Here is a 19,440-nt window from a genome sequence, read left to right on the forward strand (position 1 = left end):
TGAAATTTGGCTTGTTCTTAAAAGTACACAGGCCAAATACATTTCCACATCATAGTAAACAGTTTTGAGAGTAGGTATCAAAATTATAGTCATGTCTCATCTGTAGAGGACTATCATAATCTCCTTCTAAACAGGACTGAGCTGGTACAGTTGTTTCTTGAACTGAGATGCTATACTGAAGAAACGGTCTAAACTAGGCTTGCAAACTCACATTTAAGCTTTTCACTTTGTGATTGAACAGCCAGCTCCCACTGACGCTTAATTTCTGTCTGACTGAATGTGTGTAGCTCCTTTGAAAATGATTCTTGTGTAAGATGCTTAAAGATTGATTTATATATTCCCAGGTTTGAACACTGTGGTTTTATTAAAACTTTTGTAACAAAAGTGGTGTGTTGCTGAAAAAAAAAATCTAACGGTCTTCTCTTGATGGCCTTGTATCTTTAATAAACTGTAGTGATCACAAAGGTTTCTTTATTTTTGAAAGACTTGCCTAAAAGATAGTATATTTTTCATAGGTAAAACTTTGCTCACATGAGTCTACTATTTCCATAATTACAACAGTATATTTGTGCCACTGTTTTTTAGCTCAAATACCAAAGAATGCTTGAGCGATTAGAGAAGGAGAACAAAGAATTAAGAAAATTGGTACTGCAAAGGGATGACAAGGGCATTCATCAGAGGAAGTTAAAGGTACTTATGTGTAACAAACCAGCATAGAAATACAATTATGCCATTTTTTCCATGATGCTATTCTAAATTGTATTTGTTAATTCATATATGAACTTTTAACATTTGTTATCTGTGCTAATTTTTTGACATTTAAGGTTTTTATACATGCTTTTTTTTAACTATATAACTTTTGGAAGTGGTTTCAGCTGAAGAGCACAAAGGGATTACCAGCTCTAACTAAATAATTTACCTATTTAAGTGGGAAATGTGGACTGGGTTTTTTGATGTAGCTTCACTGTATTTACTAATAAATATGCTTCCAACTCTTCTTATACACACAGTCTGATACCTTTGTGCTTTGTCATGGGTCTTACTGAGTTTGGTAGGAATATAGTTACGGTGTCAGGAAACATCTTTTAACAGCCCTGTATAAATCCAGGGAGATTGAGCTAAGTATGCTTTTGCTTTTGTCTGCCAACATCCTGAGCGTTCTAAAACCAGACATTTTGTGCCTGCCTCTGTGTCACTTGCTGACCAACATGGATCTTCCTCTTTGCTCTGGGAGCTGGAAGATAAGGAGTTCCTATTTGTACAGAGTGAGGTTGGTAGCTCTATACCTTTGTTAATGCTTACTGTTCATCAAGCTCAAAATGTAAGTCTAGATGTTTAATGGAAGAAACTCAGTTCAGCTTCTTAACCTGGAAACTCTGAAGTCTGAGTGCTGTTGTTCTCTTACGTTTTAAGTAAGAGCTCTCATTTTGCTCCTTCAGCAAGATGCCTTTGCAGCTGTAGTTTCTGTTTTCACAGAAAGCAAAGGATGACTTGATTTGGTATTTTATTTCATAAAACAGAGATCTGTGCTCCAGTATAGACAGTTTAGGTTTCAAACCATCAGGAGAGAATAAACACATTTTTACAGATGAGTTTACAGAATATACACATTAAGTAGTTCATCTGTAACCCAATCGTTGTTCTGTTGATTGGCTGTGTTTTTTCTGTGTACTTTTTTGTAGAAATCCTTGATTGATATGTATTCTGAAGTACTCGACATCCTGTCTGATTATGATGCCAGTTATAACACTCAAGATCACCTACCTCGGGTAAGTAGATTAAAAATTCAAGGTTTTTTACTGAAACACCAGTCTTATAATTTAATTATATTGCAAAATAATCCAGAGTTAGTGCTAGGCTGTTTTCTTGTAACTCCAGGGTTTTTGCTTAAGACATGTTCTCCATTTTAAATGCAACAACAGCATTTTGAGAATAACTAATGTAACTATGTTAAGTCTGTCTTGGCTCATAGTTAAAACCCAATCTAGATACAGATACTGCTGCTGTGCTCAGCCTTTCATTTTAAATTGTTTCAGTCAGAGCACCCCAGCCTTCTCAGCAGTGTAAAATGACTGTTGTTTCCCAGTGTGTACCAGTGGAGCTGAGAAGGTAAGATGCTCCGGCTAACTCCCCACAGTAGTGCTGCTGTTGGAGGGGGGAGCATGAGAAGGGGTTTGGCTAGCCTGACTGCTGGTGTAGGGAAGAGCCAGGAATGCTTCCTGCTTGCACAACCACCTCTAGCACTAGTGGCTTCTGTAGGAAGCCAGTATGATGGGGAGATGACAGCAACTACATCAGAATTCAGCCTTCTCCAGGCAGAAGCACCATCCACCAGAGGAGTAGTCTTCAGTGTTTTGCCTTCTGAAGGATTTTGTACAAGGAGAGAACAACTAACTGCCATGAGAACAAAAAAGCCCTACCTCTCTTCATTAGGTGGGGTTAGGCCCATAGAGTACTTTGTGGGCTGTGCTGTCTTAAGCACAAGTCAATTTTTTGCATTACTAAAAGTTAGTATTTCTTCAAGGATTCCATATTTAAACCAATGCATTTATTGTCAAACATCATATAGCCAGTGTTGATACAGATTAGCATCTTTTTGGTCAGCTTTTGTCTAAGCTTCCAAAATGTCCTGCTGAAAGCCAATGGCTGTTTAAACTTTCACTTAAGGTGGTGGTGGTTGGAGATCAAAGTGCAGGAAAAACCAGCGTGTTAGAAATGATCGCCCAAGCCCGCATATTCCCTCGAGGGTCTGGGGAGATGATGACGCGTTCCCCTGTTAAGGTAAGAAACATCATAATTTCTGAATCAGCATTTGCTGTATTGTTCTCTCTCTGATTACGCCATTAGTTGAAGTATACGTGAACACTTGTTTATAAAATGGCCTCTAAGCAAGTGGGTTGTGGCAGTCAATGAGAACTTCTGCAGGCCTATATATGATCCATATGTACTATTAGTGGAGTAGTAGTTCTTACTATAAGTGGTCCTGTGCTAAATAAGCATTACATATAGTTGTATGCCTGCAGTGGGAAGCATTCATATGCTACGTACTTCTCATGTTTCTCTGTTAGATTTACCATGCTTTCTCATACAAGGCTTTTACCATCTAGGTAACCCTTAGTGAAGGTCCCCACCATGTGGCTTTATTCAAAGACAGCTCTCGGGAGTTTGATCTGACCAAGGAAGAGGATGTAAGTATAAAAAAGTGACTGGAAGTTAATATGACTTATATTAATTCTCTGAAAAAACTTGTGTCTTTATAAGCTGTTAGCCCCTGTTTAATTAGAGTGAAATAAGTTTAGTGGCGCAAGGTATTATATTAGTTATTATCTCTTAATGTGAGACTGCAGTGGATGAAATGTAGGAGGAGCTCTTGTGCCAAGACATTTTTTGGGAGTATGCAGGGGTCTGCTGGTAATCTGTCATTTAGCACCCCATTTACCAGATTTAGTTATTCAACATGCATTTGAGATAGTATTTATAAATGGAGATCTTAATCCCAAAGTAAACTCTTTTACTTATGTTGGTGATTTTTCTTCTATCACAATTATAAGGAGTTTTTGATATTTTGCTTTTCTCAAAACAGCTTGCAGCTTTGAGAAATGAAATAGAAATCAGAATGAGAAATAGCGTGAAGGAAGGGTGCACTGTTAGCACTGAGGTAAGACTTGTCAAATATTTGGTGGCAAATATCTGTACATGTATATCTTTTGTAAGTATTCTTCAGCTAAGAGGCTGGTGAATCCAGTTTGTGTATACTTAATATTTTGTGCTATAAAAAGTGTATTTGGACTGATAAAATCAGTTTTATATCACAATTACATGCATATAAAATTGGACTTCCTGTTTAAAATTACAGGCTGTTGCTGGTTTAAAGCGTATGTATGTGTAAATATGTGTTTATATAATTTTATATATGTGTGTTTATGTATGTAATTACATACAAAGTAGATGTGTGTATAAACCTTTAATTTCAATTTTACTTCACAGACCATCTCCTTAAGCGTGAAAGGTCCTGGTTTGCAAAGAATGGTATTGGTTGATTTACCTGGAGTCATTAGTGTAAGTATGCAATAAATAATTTAAAAAAATCTTTTAAGACATGAAGTGGTGTTATTGGTAGTGATTTTCTTTTTTTACATCTTTCTGTTTTCTTTTTTCCTTTAAATATATATATCCATATACATATTAAAGACTGTGACATCAGGTATGGCTCCAGATACGAAGGAGACTATCTTTAGCATCAGCAAGGCCTACATGCAGAATCCTAATGCCATCATCCTTTGTATTCAAGGTAATAAGAGTCTAGATGGTTATCCAACTGACAGGATTTTTTAATTTTTTAATTATGATTCTTATGTTACGCTGGAGACTCTCCTGATTATATTTTTTTTTCCATTTGTGATAACTTGTGTAGTGTACAAAACAGCATGCTGTGGAATGTCTATTTATAAATTAAAGCACCTTTTGTATTTGTGGCAAAAAGCAACTTTTTGATAAGAGTTTTGTATTAAAAAAGAATGGTGATAGTAAAATTCCAGATTTCTTCAAAAGTGTTTTTGGAGACAACAGACAATAATAGAGCTTAATATTTTGAGCAAGCGGATACTTGTTCAAAACTTATACACTACAACAAACTAATTTTTTTATGATACTGGAAACAAAGCAAACATTCACTGTGTGTACCCAAAATTTGAATATAAGTGTAATTTTACTGGTTTTAAGTTGTTATTTGATGCCTGCTGCATCTTCAGTATTGCATGCCAGGTTATATAGTCCCTAAAACATAAATTTTTGGTTTTGTTTATTTTAGATGGATCAGTGGATGCAGAACGCAGTATTGTCACAGACTTAGTCAGCCAAATGGATCCCCAAGGAAAAAGGACAATTTTTGTGTTGACTAAAGTTGATCTTGCTGAGAAAAACGTGGCTAGCCCAAGCAGGGTGGGTTGAAACTATTTTTCTCATACTGTGATGGCTAAAGTCACACTTGGAAAAATACTTGATGCTGTCAGAAATACTGGACCTCACCTACCTGTTCTAGATGGTTTTGAGTCCTTATTTCTGTATTCAGTATGACTTTTTTGGGGGGTGGGGTGGTTGTTTTAATCTTTCAGGCTTTGCTTTTAGTGATCAGCTACATGGCTGCAGTCACAGCTTGGCTACAGCTTGCTGTAATACTGGTTCCTCTCATGCAGGTGACCTGAGCAAGTTCCATTTCCTGAGAAGGCTTTAGGATATTCTGGGATAGGCTTTTTCACTTCATTTTGTGTTTTGATATGTTATGCCTTATTTGTTTTATGCCTTTTTTTTCTTTTAAATATCAGTAGAACTCATAGTCTCATGACAAAATACTTACAGTAGTCTATGCATGGATACAACTAGGTCTGGCTTTAAAACTGCGCTGAAGGGAAGAATGTCTCTGTGCAAAGTTAACCATGTATTTTTTTAATCCTTTCTTTTCATAGATCCAGCAAATAATTGAAGGCAAACTCTTCCCAATGAAAGCTTTGGGTTATTTTGCAGTTGTTACTGGAAAAGGTAAAGAGAGCTCTGACTCTGCTTATTTTGTCCTTGTTAGCAGAGAAAACTGTCTAAATGGAACTGTTGCAGCACTCTCTTCTTTCTCCAGGAAACAGCAGTGAAAGCATTGACTCTATTAAAGAATATGAAGAGGAATTTTTTCAAAATTCAAAGCTGTTAAAGTATGTTGCTATTTATTCCTTTTCCTAAAATGAGCCTGTGTTGGTAAATGCTAGCATCAGTTTTTCTTGTTGAACTTCAAAAATGGATTGGCAACATGGAAACGCTATTTGAGATTTAATCTGTTTAAGTATCTTGCTGAGGTGACCCAAGTTAGCCTGGTTTCCTAATGCTTGCTCTAAGTCAATGGAGAGAGACAGGCATCTTCAAGCAGCAATTGATTCCACTGCAGTTCTGAGCCCCTCCAGAGTTTTCTGTGTCTCTCCATTGGCTCTAAAACTACTAAGTTCCCAGCCTTTGTCTAGGCACTTGATACAGCTGGGAGGAGTGAATCCAGACCAAATACCAGTGCCTCTAAATATCAGTCGTCTTGGTGTCACAACAATGTTGTATTCAGCTTGTGTGTTCTGCTGGAAGTTCATTGGGCAGAGATTTGATTTCACAGGCTTGTATTTCTCAGGAAAGTAAGCTGCATGGTCTTTGGGACTGCAGTACCTGCACTGCAACCTCTGGAATAAAAGTTTGTGGTAGCTTTGGTCTGGTTTGGTTTTTTCCCTCACTTTGGTGATTATCTGCATTGAGTATTTTGGAGGGGGAGACTGGAATTTGGGTTAGGTGCACATTGACATGTTATTCTCTGCTATAAAAAGCAAAGCTTTATTCTTAAGAGGAGAAAATGGGGGCCAGGAAGCATGGGTATGCATAGAAGAATTTCTTTTAGCTGCCTTTCTCTACAGGACATGTATGCTGAAGGCACACCAGGTAACAACAAAGAACTTAAGTCTTGCTGTGTCAGATTGCTTTTGGAAAATGGTGAGAGAGTCTGTGGAGCAGCAAGCAGATGCTTTTAAAGGTAAAAATCTTTACAAAACCCAAATGAAATAGCAACTTGCAGTTAAACAGTTCTTCCACATACTTATAATGCTGTTTTGCCAGCATGCTTGGGCAGTTGTGTTTTACGTGTTTTATATGGTCACCATTTCTCATTAATTGGTAATTGCCCCAGTTAATCTTTACAAAAACACATTAAAAAAAAAAAAACATGGTATGAAGGACCCACTTGCTCTAAAAGCCAAAGGAGTAAATAAGTATGAAGAAAAAAATTCAGGGTTTTTTGTGGGCAAAACCAGTTCTTCCACTGGATTCAGATGTTTAAGATGGCTTCCTGTATAAAGATACCATCTGATCAGCCAGGGCAGGACTGACTTGTACAGAGCTGGCAGTTGACTGGCTCTCTTTCCGCTACATTTTTTTTCAGTGCATGAATCCTGCAATTTGCAGACAGAATATCTGAGCATAGACAGAAAAAACTTTGCTCATTTGCAGAGGCACTTAAAGTTCTCGGAGGGTTTATCATAAGTAAGATTTGTGGCTAAACTTTTAAGATGGTCATGAAGTGCTTATAGACAAAAAAAATTAAGACCTTGTTTCTGATTTTTGCAGCCACACGTTTCAATCTTGAGACTGAATGGAAGAACAATTACCCCCGCTTGCGAGAGCTTGACAGGGTAAATTACACTACTGCTTTAATTTGTGTGCTCGAAAATGTTGAAGATGCAGACTAAAATTTATGCCATTTAATCTCATTTGTAAAGGTTTTTTAAAGTTAATAAAGTACTGACACTTTAAAATATGAGGACAATGTAAATTATTCTAGGGGAAGGAAATACTGAGCTCTGTTTTATGAACACGTTAACAAGTCCTTCACTCTTCTAGTACACAGTTAACTCACCTAACTTGCCTACAGGAATAGGTCAGTGTTTCTTTCTGATCATGACAGAACTGGCAAAGAGAAATGACATTCCCTGGTCTTTCAGACAGACAGAGTAACAAAACAATTACGATCCCATTCTCTAATTCTTATATAGAGATCCTGAATATTCAAATGCCGTGCCTGGCCAGAGGCATGCAAGAGATGGGTGGGAAGATACATGTTAAACCAGGGTAGCTTATGACAAGCACATGCATTGTCCAGAACATGACCAGAAGATGTCATTTTAGGCTTAAAGGCCGTAAGAAAATGGTTTTGTTTACTTTCTGTATGGAAACATGATCAAACTATACTTAAAATCTTTTTATTTCATATTTTTCCTTTTGCATAGAATGAACTGTTTGAAAAAGCAAAGAATGAGATTCTTGATGAAGTCATAAGTTTGACTCAGGTCACACCAAAGCATTGGTATGGTAATTTTTTCTTTTTTCCTTTCTTTTTTTTCATTAACTAGCAGAAGTTTGCCTTTAAAATACAGAGCTTTAGTAAACAAAATTCTCAAATATAAATAAGGAACTGTTTTTCTTAGGACAATGTATTATTATGTCCTTTGTCCCTGCAGAAGTAGTCTATGTTTGTTTATTATTCTGAATCAGCAAATACTTGTATAATCCCTTGACAAAAATTTTAGGATGTCAGTTTGCGTTTTGTTCTGGTTTTATACAGGATAATGAACAATAGATATTCCTCAAAAATGAAAAGAAACAGTCATAATAAAGATGTATTCAGATGTTCATTTGAAGTATGAATCGGTAATTCCTCTTAACTTGATGTTTTGGGATTATAATTGTGCATATCAAAATAATATGTATGACCTTGGAAAAAAGAAGTTTTGTATCTCTGTGAATCAGAGATTTGGAAGTTGAACGATTATGTAATTCCTGGTTGTAAAAAGAGCTGATCTGTATGTTTGAGAATTTCATCCTCTATGTGGATCTCCTTGGTAGACTCAACGAAGTAGCACCATGCTATGCTGCCCTACTTCTTCATGAGGCAGGCATAGATGTGAGAGAGGGTGAGCTTCACCTAAGTATTTTAAGTGTAGTGTCACTTCATAGTAAAGCCACTGTAGATGCAGACTGAGAGGAGAATAGGCAATGTAAAGGGTTACTTTGACAGACTGTACCACAACTGAGAACCACAAGAAAAAAGATTGCTTTAATGCCTTTGCCTTCAGCAACCTGAATTGAACTGTTACTTGGTCATAGATTAAAAACCAAGGTAAAATGTCAGACTCTTAATGACATTACAATAATTCTGGGCGTGTGGCTGTGTTCAGAGAAAGTGTTGTAGGTAGTGTATTAGTCTGAAGTTATGTTCTAGTCCAAATGTAATACAGGTTTGCCATTTTGGTGTTTGCTGCTGTTCACTGTGTAATAGATGCTGAAGTACCCGGCCCATGTCTAGTCTGTTTCATTTTATGTTGTGGATCAGGTGGCTGCATAACATGAATGTTTCTGGGCATTTCTTTTGAAAGTTAAAAGGTAGTGGTGATTCTAGTTTTATAATACAATGAGCTATAAAGTAGAACTAGAAACCTAAGTCATGAAAAAAATGCTTGTGTTAGCCATTATATGCAGCCTAAAAACATCAGTGCATTTGAGGAATGCAAATGTTTCTATCCTGTTAAAATTCCCATTCTTTCCAGTTAAGTTTGATTGGATTAGGCAAAGCAAACATGTATTTTTATTGCCATGTCAGTAAAGAAGGAATGAGACTGCATTTGTTCTTAATCGAAGGACTGCCCTTTCTTGCAATGCATTTGTAACTGGTAAAATCCATAACAGACGGTTTCCAGTACACCCTGTAAGTGACATTAATTTGCCATGTCCCCAGTTCTTTTAAGGGTGATCAAGAATGATCGATAATTGATCTTTGTTTGAACACTATGCAAATCCATCCCATTTTGAACAAAGTGTTTTAAGGAAAACATTTTTTGTTGGTGGCAATATTCTTATAGTGAATTCTTTCAAGATTTAAATGCTCGAGTTCCTTTTGATTTTGTAGAAGTACTTCTACCCTAAATATGCAAAAGATCTGTTCCAACAGTAAAAAACTAGTGGCTTTGGTCCCCATTTATACTGGTATGTGAGAAGGACAGCTTCAAAATTTTTAAATCTCAAGGACAGTTTAAACACAAAAGAGAAATTTTCAATTATGCTGTTGTTGAAATGGGGGAGGAGTGATATTTATGAGAAGTTCTTCGGTCTTTGTCCACAGATGGCCCAGTTAGAGTAGGGGCATTATCAGGGATGAGGCTTGTGTCCTGATCTTCAGCCCATTTGGAAGAAAAGGGCTTGGGTGAATCTGATAGACTTGTACCACCAAAACAAGGTAGATTTTATTCTTTGGCTCTTAGCTCTCACCATTCTATCAAATCTGGCATTCATATGACCTGTTGGTAAGCTGATTTAGCATGCTGAGCTAGCATAAAATTAACCTTCAAGAAACCCACAACCTGTACTGGAGACTGGTGGGAGCAGGAGGGAGTGCGACTGCCTCTGTGGGTACTGACCGCATGTTATACTGGCTCAGCTGAGTTGTGTCACTGCAGCTGCAAAGTTTCCTGAGTAAGTTTATTGTCATTTAAAAAGGTTAAAGTTAGATTGTTTCCATTGTTATTTCTTGAAACGCATCATAAATAGGAAAGTGGTGCTTAGTTTTATAGTGACGTGAGGCACATTTGTAAATGAATGTCAATATACATTTTGGTTAAAGGTTGGACTTCTCAACTTGCTTCATTGTTTATGCAGTCTGGGAACAATCAATGAAAATCCCAGATGGAAAGCTACAGCATGTTTCAACAAACAAATCAGAATACTACAGAAACAAAACCCACATGTTTTTTTGGGAGTATGGACTTTTTAGTCAAATCATTTTAACACTTTACAGCCTGCCCCCTTGTCATTACCTCACGTGCCATGCATATGCACGCACAGCTCTGTCTGGTTATGCTGGTATAATTAAAGGCTGCAATGAACTGTTGTGCAGTGCTGTGGCAGCTGTAAGAGTCATAGAGGCCAACTTCTGAAGCTGAAGCAGCTTCTTTGCTGAAAACATTGTGTATTTGTATCCTTAGTTCCAAGCAGATTTGGTTGAAGTTGTGCTCTGATTACTTAAAGAGGATTTCCTGTGTTCTGTAGTCTTGTTTTCTCAGTGTTTCTAACAAATTGAATGCATACGTGTTTCATTTTTGTATTGGAAATTTGTATTGTTTTCACTTTTGTATTGGAAGCCATCATATGCATTACAACTTCCATTTTAGGGAGGAGATTCTTCAGAAAACTTTATGGGAAAGGGTATCTACTCATGTGATTGAGAATATATACCTTCCAGCAGCACAGACTATGAACTCAGGGACATTTAACACCACTGTGGACATCAAACTGAAGCAGTGGACTGACAAGCAACTGCCCAATAAAGCAGTAGAGGTGAGAATTTAGTTATTTAAAAAAATTTTTAAAAATAAAATTGTGCAAAGCCTGTTGAAATGAAAGCATAGCTCCGGAGAAGTAAGGTGATGATTTGAAGGGCTGACTGCAGTTCTTGTGAACAGCTTACATGTCAGAAAAGGCTAGCAAGGTCTTGCTGTTGAGAAGCATATACAGCAGGAACATTGTATTTTGCTCTCCTGGTGAATTTTCCTTGTTAAAGGCCAAAACCCCCCTTCTTTTAAAAGGTTAAACAAACCCTTCAAGCTAGGTATGTTCATATTTAATAGATTTATGCAAGTTTAACAGAATTCCACTTGCTACAACATAGCGAAGCAAAGTTTAGTGTTGACTTTTAGTAATAGCTAAGGCAACAAAGAAGTCAAGGCTTGTATGTTGCTTTCAGAAAGAATGCAAATTTTCATACTTGCAAGAATTGTCATAAATGTTCCTTTACCAGCTGGTGCATGGTATAATGGTCCATTTCAGTAGGTATTGTTTGCTGGCTTTCTAGGTGGCATGGGAGACTTTGCAAGAAGAATTTTCACGTTTCATGACAGAACAAAAAGGAAAAGAACATGATGATATCTTTGATAAACTGAAACAAGCAGTCAAAGAAGAAAGTATTAAACGACATAAATGGAATGAGAGAGCGGAGGATAGTCTGGTATAATGTAGTGGGGTTTTTTGAACTGTTGACTAAGTGCTGTTGAAATCTTTTTACTAAAGTTGCATATGCAGTATTTTTGCATTTTTAATGTAAGCATAAAATAATAGGGAGATATGTCCATCTCTCCTTTTCTATATAATATATTTATTTCAGTGGTTCTCAATTAATTTTATTATTACCTTTTGTTAATTATTGCCCTGAATAATCTCTAATAAAGTTGTTTTGGCTGGTTCAGGAAAAAGTCCTCCCTAATCCACTGGCTGCCCAAGGACAGTCTTGTGAGAACTGCTTAGCATCAGCTCATTTGTTAAGTATAGCCACATAAAATAACAGCATTTCATTACCATCTTTATAGATCCTGTAATGTGGAGGGATTTCACATTGTTTGCTGTATTTTTTACATTATTTATGGTAGGCTGTAGAAGAGCGTCAGATTAAAGGCACAAGAAAATATTTTTTGGTAGTGCTTTGAAAAGGTTCCTCTTGAATAAATCTTGTGTGCCCAATACATGATGTTTTTATAGACATGAAAAAATATAGACATGAAAAAAGAGAATGTCAGAAATCTTTTTTTACTAAATCCTAATTAAATGATTTATTGTATGCTAAAATGATGTTCTTTATTGCAGCGAGTAATCCAGCACAATGCCTTAGAAGATCGGTCAATATCTGATAAACAGCAGTGGGATGCTGCTATTCATTTTATGGAAGAAACGCTCCAAAGTCGTCTCAAAGACAGTGAGTTGTGATGTATTCCACTCTTGTGTGCTCTTTGATCTGGGCCAATTGGCGGATCTGGTTCACTACACTGTAGTGCAAGCTTTTACATCAGCACAGCTGAGATAGTGGTGACACTTTAAAATGGTACCAATACTGATAGAAATGTTTAGCAAAATATGGCCTCAAAAGCTGGTGTTCTTGCAATGAGGCAACTGAAAGATAAGTAAGAGATCTGTAGAGTCAAAAAATAGTACGAACACACATGTAGAAGAATAGAATAAATTTAGGGAAAGTATTTGGTCCATTTATGGTTATCAAGCATAATTTTGATGCAAGTTGCAACAAGGTAAAATTTTTTTGAACACCTGACTTGGAACCTGGAGGGCTGTCTCAGTGGAGGGATATTATGGGTTTTATATATTTCCTTGGAAGTATCTACTGGTTGGCAGTCATTTTTAAGTTTTACTAAGAGACATCAACTGTTGCTTTAAGTAAAAGACATCTGACTTGACTCAGTATGCCGTATCTTACGTTCTTGGACATAAAATGTCCATTCTTGATGTTGTACCTAATTTTAGAACTATAAATATGGCTGATTACATGTATTTTTGAGTGAGACTTAATATCCTATTTTTCAGCTGAGTCTGTTATTGAAGATATGGTGGGTCCAGACTGGAAGAAAAGATGGTTATACTGGATAGGCCGCACCAAAGAACAGGTAAAAGGGGAAACAAATATAAAGGATTTGTAGTTCACTACATTTATAAAACTTTGGTTATTACTCTGTAAATTTTCAAAAATACCAACCCTCTTCACACTATTGCAAAAAGACCCCACCTACTTTTAAATACTTTACAATTACTTTTACTATTCATTGTTTTAAATATTACACCACAGAGAATTCATATGCTTTTCTCATATTGCAGATACATAGTGGTTTGTAAACTGGTTTCCGTTCTTCAGCTGAATTATATCTTTACTATGATGCCATTGACCTGAATATTAAAGTTCTCCTGAAATTGATGAAAAGAGAGTGGAAACTGGGCTATTCTATTCTACAGTTTCCAAGTGTGCCTTTTAAGCAGAAGTTGTGTGCAGTTTCCTGTCATGCTCCATTTGGATTTAATTACTGTGTGATAGCATTATCACTAGCATTCCAGTCACAGTTGTATCTTCTGATTGACTGTTTTCATCATAACCTCTCTGCCCGTTTGCTCATAGTTTTTGGAAATTTCTTTTGAATTTAAATAGCACCGTCTGTTCAATGCCCAGAGATGATGGGCTTTTTATGTTACTTTTTCTAGAGATTTCTCAAACTGAATCATACTTTAAAGAAGTAAGTAGAGTTTAAAAGAATACAGTAGAAAGTAATTGTTTCAGAGGAAGGAGTTTTACAGTCAACTGTACGCAGCCAGGTATGGGAGAAAGGCAGTGACTTCAACCTATCTTACTTGAATTTAATGAACAGCAACTTAAAGGTAGGAATCCATGGAGAGCTCTTGCTAGCTATTAGGCAAAAGTTACAGTTTTCATCAGTGCCACAGGTGATACGTGAATGTGAACCCCACTAGTGGATGTTCATGGAGGGGAAAGGAGGCTAACACATATGATTTATTTTTTTACCACCCTTCTCTACCTCTTCTGCATTTCTGTGCATAATGAAAAAAAAATATGAAAAATTGACAGTGAATTATCCATTTTAAAATACTATACTTGAGATGTCTTTGCACAAATACCCTTTTGAATCACTTAAATGTAATACTTAATAGTGTCAGGTATTTTCTGTTCTGATTTATTAAGCAGTTAGACTATTTATTGAGGAGGTGCAGATGATCTCTGAGTCTGTAATAATTCTAACTAATCATTCTTATCCTAGAATATTCGTAATGAAACAAAAAATGAACTTGAGAAGTTAATCAAATGCAATGAAGAACATGCAGCTTATCTGGCAAATGATGAAGTGACGACTGTCAGAAAGAATCTTGAAGCAAGAGGAATAACAGTGGACCCATGTCTGGTAAGATGCAGAATTGTAACAAAACATATGGAAGCCCCCTGTGAACATTTGAATGTTCTTTCTAGATAGCATACAAAAGACTCCATCTAAATACTAAATTTGTAATCCAGATGTTTCCAAGTGAATTACTAAATGACTGCTTGCACGCAATTCACACACTTCTGTTGGCTGTTAGACAAATGCAGTACAACGCTTTAGAATCTGTCAGTTTAGACTGAAAGCAGAATCTGCTGAGCAGATTTTCTCGCCTGCATTATGACAAGGCTGTTGAAAATTATTATTCAGACATTATATAGTGGAATCAAGGCCTTTGTGAGTGAGATATGATAAAAACGTATTGTGCATTCCAAAGTTTTCAGGGTGGTTGTATGTACAGTTTGAAGTTCATAGGTACGTTGAAGAGAGGGAAATTTTGTAAAAATACTTGGAAAAAGGCAGGGTTTTTAAAGTGCCTTGAGGGAATGTATTGTACACTTAATGTTCTGGAAAATGATTTATCTCATTGCAGTGTAAGGCTCTTAACCATCATTAGACCTTTTATTTAATTAAATGTAAGATTTTAAATAAATGAGATTTCAAACATTAATAAATGTAGATTTCCTTTAACAGTGCAGTAACTTTGGCTACCTTTTCAACATTTACATGTACTTATTGAAATACCTGCTGGCCCTTTCCTTTACAGTACTTACCATACCTTTTTGTAAAGGTCAGAGTAGCAATTCACATCCTTTACATGAGAGACTGAGTGCAAATTGAGTTTCCTTTCCAGCTAAGCAACTGGTTTTCTTAATTTTATTGTATGTGGGGTTTTTTTGATGAGCCATATCTTAGTTTTGAAGAACTGGAACATAAATAAGCCTAATCAAGAAAATTTGCAAATGTTTGTTTATATAAGACCCATTAAATACTTCTGTATGCTTTAATCTGGTTTAACTGATAAATTAATGGGTACCACTCAGAAATGTATTCTTAGTGTTAATGTGAAGATTGTATCATGCCAAAAGCTGAACAACTTGTCCTGTTTTGTAGTATATTATTTAAATGTATTTTGGCTGCAGACAATATTTTTAAGCATTCAGTTATGTTACAAGCACAGAAGAGTAGATTTTTTTTAATTGACAATCATTTGTAATGTTTGCCAAATGTAACTCACACAGTCATACCCCAGTTGCAGACAAATTGATGAGAAATATTTAAACATATATTATGTGACAGTGGAATTCGGAGTTATATTTTAAAATTAAATGCAAACATTAAACTATGCACGATAGTGAGTGTATTTATTTATTTAGTCAAATTTAAGTACTGTTTTCCTAGATTAAAGACACATGGCACCAAATTTATAGAAGATATTTCCTGAAGACTGCTTTGAACCACTGCAATTTATGTCGAAGAGGCTTCTATTATTATCAGAGGCATTTTGTGGACTCGGAGGTAAACTGAAGAACAAATATACTCTGGTGTTTTGCCTTAACATTTCTATCTCAGTTGAAAAAAAAAAAATCTAGCCTAACCTTTCTTTTATATCCTTTACCTTGTGATAGCCAGTGATCTTAGATATGTTTTACATGAGGCTTGTAAGTGATAGATTGCAGTCCTAGTGGTAATTATATAAAATGACCACTAGGTATCAGCCATGACCTAAACAGCTGTTACTTATCAAAATGTGTATTGAAAATACACTGTTAAAAGCACTATTGGTATCTTGTTGGTATCCCTTTCTCCTACTTTCCCATTGATATTTATTTACTTCACTCATATGAAAAATTCAGAGAACATTAAGTAAGGGGGTTTTTATGGGATAAATATGATAAAGTGTTTAAAGTTAATGCTTGGAACCACATGTGATCAAAGGAAAAAAACCCAATCAAACAAAAAAACACTGTGGAGCTTTCAAACAGATATTTTAAATGACTTTACAGTTTTTTAAACCCAAGCTTATATAACAAATGACAGTATGCATGAAGTCTCACAAAGAAAAGAATACACAGTTTTCTTACCACTATATTTTAAATCAAAAAGAAATTACTGGAAAGGTAGAACTCCTCACTTCCTATGGAGTTTTGTTTTTCTTTTTAATGGGAAACAATGATCCCCATGGATCTAGAAATCTTTACTGCTGTAGAAAATACCTTTGCCTGTAAGAGATAAGAGAGAATGACATCATAGAGAGCTGCGTCTCTGTGACACTTAACCTCCTATTCCTGTTACTGTCATTTTAAGGTCTCCTAATGTGAAGTTAGTGCTCCCTCCTGCCATCCTTGCAGTTGTGGAAACTGTCTTTTCTGTTGTTAACAAATATAGCCCTTGGCCCAACACTGTCTTTAGAAGCATTTGTCAGACAGGGAGTCACAACATCCAGTTCAGCTGCTGTCTTTAATTGTGTTTGCTGTAAACAAGTGTGGTGTTTCAGTGAGCATTAGGTTATACTCACCAGCCTGCAAATTGTTTTTCCGTGATATCCCTTGATATTGCTCTTTCTGTTGAAAATAGTAGATGCAAAGGTGATGTAGTGTATTAAATATGGCTGACACGTTTTTTTTAAAGTATTTTTGGTGTGTTTCCTTGTTACAGCAGTTATTCTGTGGGATTTTTGTGCAAGATCAGGATATGTATACATGAGTTTACAGTTGCTACTAGAAGTGTCAAAAGATTCTTGTAAGTGTAGGATGTTCACTGGACATCTGAGGTCCGACACTACAGCTTCTCTCATTTCAGCTCGAATGTAATGATATTGTCCTCTTCTGGCGAATACAGCGAATGCTGGCAATTACAGCAAATACCCTGAGGCAGCAGCTTACTAACACTGAAGGTAAGGCTCAGAGTGAGTTGAGGTGTTTGAAACAAAATTGTTCAGAAATTTTTCTAGTGTTCCTCTAGCTTATGTGTTCATGTGTTCCTTTCATGTTTAGCATGGCTAGCTGATTTTCGTATCCTGGTTAGGTAATTAAAAGATGTAGAGTAAAGAGAATTTGACATTCTGTTTACATTAAAGGATTTAGTGTAAATACAACGTCAAATAATTAAGTCACTCTCCAGTTGAAAATATTTTCGGTTTACATGATGCCAGTTGTCTGTATCTTTTTCCAAATGGAAACAATTTCAATTAATAGTGACTATATTCTTTTTTCTTAAGTCAGTCTGGCTATAGATTTTAATTTTAAAATGTTTGCTATAAAAAGTCTGTTCTAATTGATTTTTGTAAAGCTGTACAAAATATGCCATGTAATATCTAGACAAGCTTATACAACAGCAGTTTCCTTATAAAGCATCATTTATGTAAGAATCAGCTAGTAAGCTAGGCTTACGTTTTCAGAAGTTTGCCTTTTTTCCAACCAGGTTAGTCTGATAACATATACTATGTCTCCCACAGACCTTTCCAAAATTTTGTCCTTAGGTCATTACATGTGCAACAGTGTTAACACTCACTTGTTTTTTTTGTTGATTTGTTGGTTTGTTTTTTTTACAGTAAGGCGCTTGGAGAAGAATGTAAAAGAAGTGCTTGAAGATTTTGCTGAGGACAGTGAAAAAAAGGTGAAGCTCCTAACTGGCAAAAGGGTCCAGCTCGCAGAGGATCTCAGTAAGTACCTACTCCTATAGTGTTTTGAAACTAGCTTGGAATGAAACACAATTCTGACCACTGCTCTTGAGAACATTCGATGTGATATGGGTTGTTCATGTGCTAGCATGTAATTAATGTCACAAATGGAATTTTTCTTAAATATGGTCAGATCTTCCTTATTCAAAGGTGGACATGGGTAGTATAGTGTGATAAAACAGCATAATTTACACTAGATGTAAATTCACTGATATAAATATATTGCATCAGTATATTGAAAAAATGTAGTTAAAACAGTAATATTGTAAAGGGAAGTTGTTATTTTTCTAGTACAACATGGGTAATCCACACCTCAGAGACCAGTCTCTGGGTGGTTGGGTCTTGACTGTGTAAGGAGGGTTTGATCCCATCTGTTTTTTTTAATTACCGGGTAAAATACACAGCCTTCCCACAGGTAATACAGACTTTTAATACAGATTAGCTGGAAATGCCCGTGACATACTGGGCAGCTCATTTTAGGCTATGTATACAGAAACAAAACCTGTCAGACATGAAGATCTGATATGTTGTGCCTATTAAGATGAGATGACCATTCTTAAGAGATTTAACAAGGAGGAATATCTAGCAGATTTAGCCTTCCAGAAGGATTACAGTAGTTCAAGGCTTTGAGTCACTCAAAGTGTTAAGGGGTTTTGTGGTTAATAGAGTAAGATTTTAAACAGAGTTTTTAAGGGGATAGTCCAGGCTGAGGTGGTAACTCCTGTTCTACCTGCAGATTCAATAAGGTTTAGACTGACTTTTAGCTGATGGGGCTTGCTCTTGCGCACATATATTGGGTTTTTGGCAATATTCTGCTATTGTTCTGTGAGACTTCCACAGCTGCACACCTGGACTGGTAGGGGAAGAAAACAATGCTGTGCAAAAGGGAAAAGGAAAAAAGCTTGTGATAAATAAAGTTCATGTAGATATATAAATATCTGCATGTTGACATCACTGTGACCTTTCTTCTTAGATCTTTATTTTGTGTTTGTAGAAACTCATTTTCTCTTAAAATATGACTTTGGGTATTTAATTCAGAATAAACTAATGCTGTGGTCAGTGATTCTTTTATTTAGATATGTTCTGATATCCAGGGTTCAGCGGAACAGAGAAGCCTTCAATTGCTGTTGGTTTCCTAAGTATGAATTATGTCTTCCATTTTTTACATCCACAACTTCTTATAAAGCAGATGTTTTGCTTGCAATAAACTCAAAATCTGAGGATTTATTTTTGATAGTGCTGGTCTGGTTACATTGGAAGTGTTACCTTATTATTGGAAGTATTGTTATTAAAATCCCAATCAGTTGTGGTATTGTCCTTTAGAAAGTGTTGCTATAATAATTTGGAATTGTGAGTAGGGGTTTTGGTGAATCTAGGGCAAACTGGTTTTCTTGACAGGTCTCTGAAACAGCTGGTGTGTCTATATAATTTATATGATAGGTTCGTAATTCTCTCCAAACATACTGTGTTGTTTTTGAAACCCTGTATCAGCCTTCATGTAGCCTTTCTTTTTAGAGTAGGTGGAATGTGTTT

General features: G+C 36.0%; 1 protein-coding gene across 9 annotated transcripts in view; it reads left to right on the top strand.

Annotated features, from left to right (window-relative positions):
* The window catches only part of OPA1 (OPA1 mitochondrial dynamin like GTPase), a 56,525-nt gene that overhangs the window by 18,368 nt on the left and 18,717 nt on the right, over positions 1-19,440 (top strand). For 5 of the 9 annotated variants that reach the window (XM_074877461.1, XM_074877466.1, XM_074877464.1 and 2 more), the window contains 22 exons: positions 586-690; positions 1,235-1,270; positions 1,683-1,769; positions 2,668-2,781; positions 3,108-3,188; positions 3,584-3,658; positions 3,988-4,059; positions 4,192-4,291; positions 4,811-4,941; positions 5,466-5,538; positions 5,630-5,702; positions 6,438-6,553; positions 7,144-7,208; positions 7,803-7,879; positions 10,737-10,902; positions 11,417-11,569; positions 12,202-12,310; positions 12,931-13,010; positions 14,169-14,309; positions 15,627-15,743; positions 17,028-17,121; positions 17,779-17,889. In XM_074877461.1, coding sequence (XP_074733562.1) covers positions 586-690; positions 1,235-1,270; positions 1,683-1,769; positions 2,668-2,781; positions 3,108-3,188; positions 3,584-3,658; positions 3,988-4,059; positions 4,192-4,291; positions 4,811-4,941; positions 5,466-5,538; positions 5,630-5,702; positions 6,438-6,553; positions 7,144-7,208; positions 7,803-7,879; positions 10,737-10,902; positions 11,417-11,569; positions 12,202-12,310; positions 12,931-13,010; positions 14,169-14,309; positions 15,627-15,743; positions 17,028-17,121; positions 17,779-17,889 — 2,176 coding nt within the window. The remainder of the gene's footprint in view (positions 1-585; positions 691-1,234; positions 1,271-1,682; positions 1,770-2,667; positions 2,782-3,107; positions 3,189-3,583; positions 3,659-3,987; positions 4,060-4,191; positions 4,292-4,810; positions 4,942-5,465; positions 5,539-5,629; positions 5,703-6,437; positions 6,554-7,143; positions 7,209-7,802; positions 7,880-10,736; positions 10,903-11,416; positions 11,570-12,201; positions 12,311-12,930; positions 13,011-14,168; positions 14,310-15,626; positions 15,744-17,027; positions 17,122-17,778; positions 17,890-19,440) is intronic. The other 4 variants (XM_074877463.1, XM_074877467.1, XM_074877465.1 and 1 more) reach the window with 1 other exon arrangement.

This window comes from Strix uralensis, chromosome 9 (genome assembly GCF_047716275.1).
Source record: "Strix uralensis isolate ZFMK-TIS-50842 chromosome 9, bStrUra1, whole genome shotgun sequence".
Classification (NCBI taxonomy): Eukaryota; Metazoa; Chordata; class Aves; order Strigiformes; family Strigidae; genus Strix; species Strix uralensis.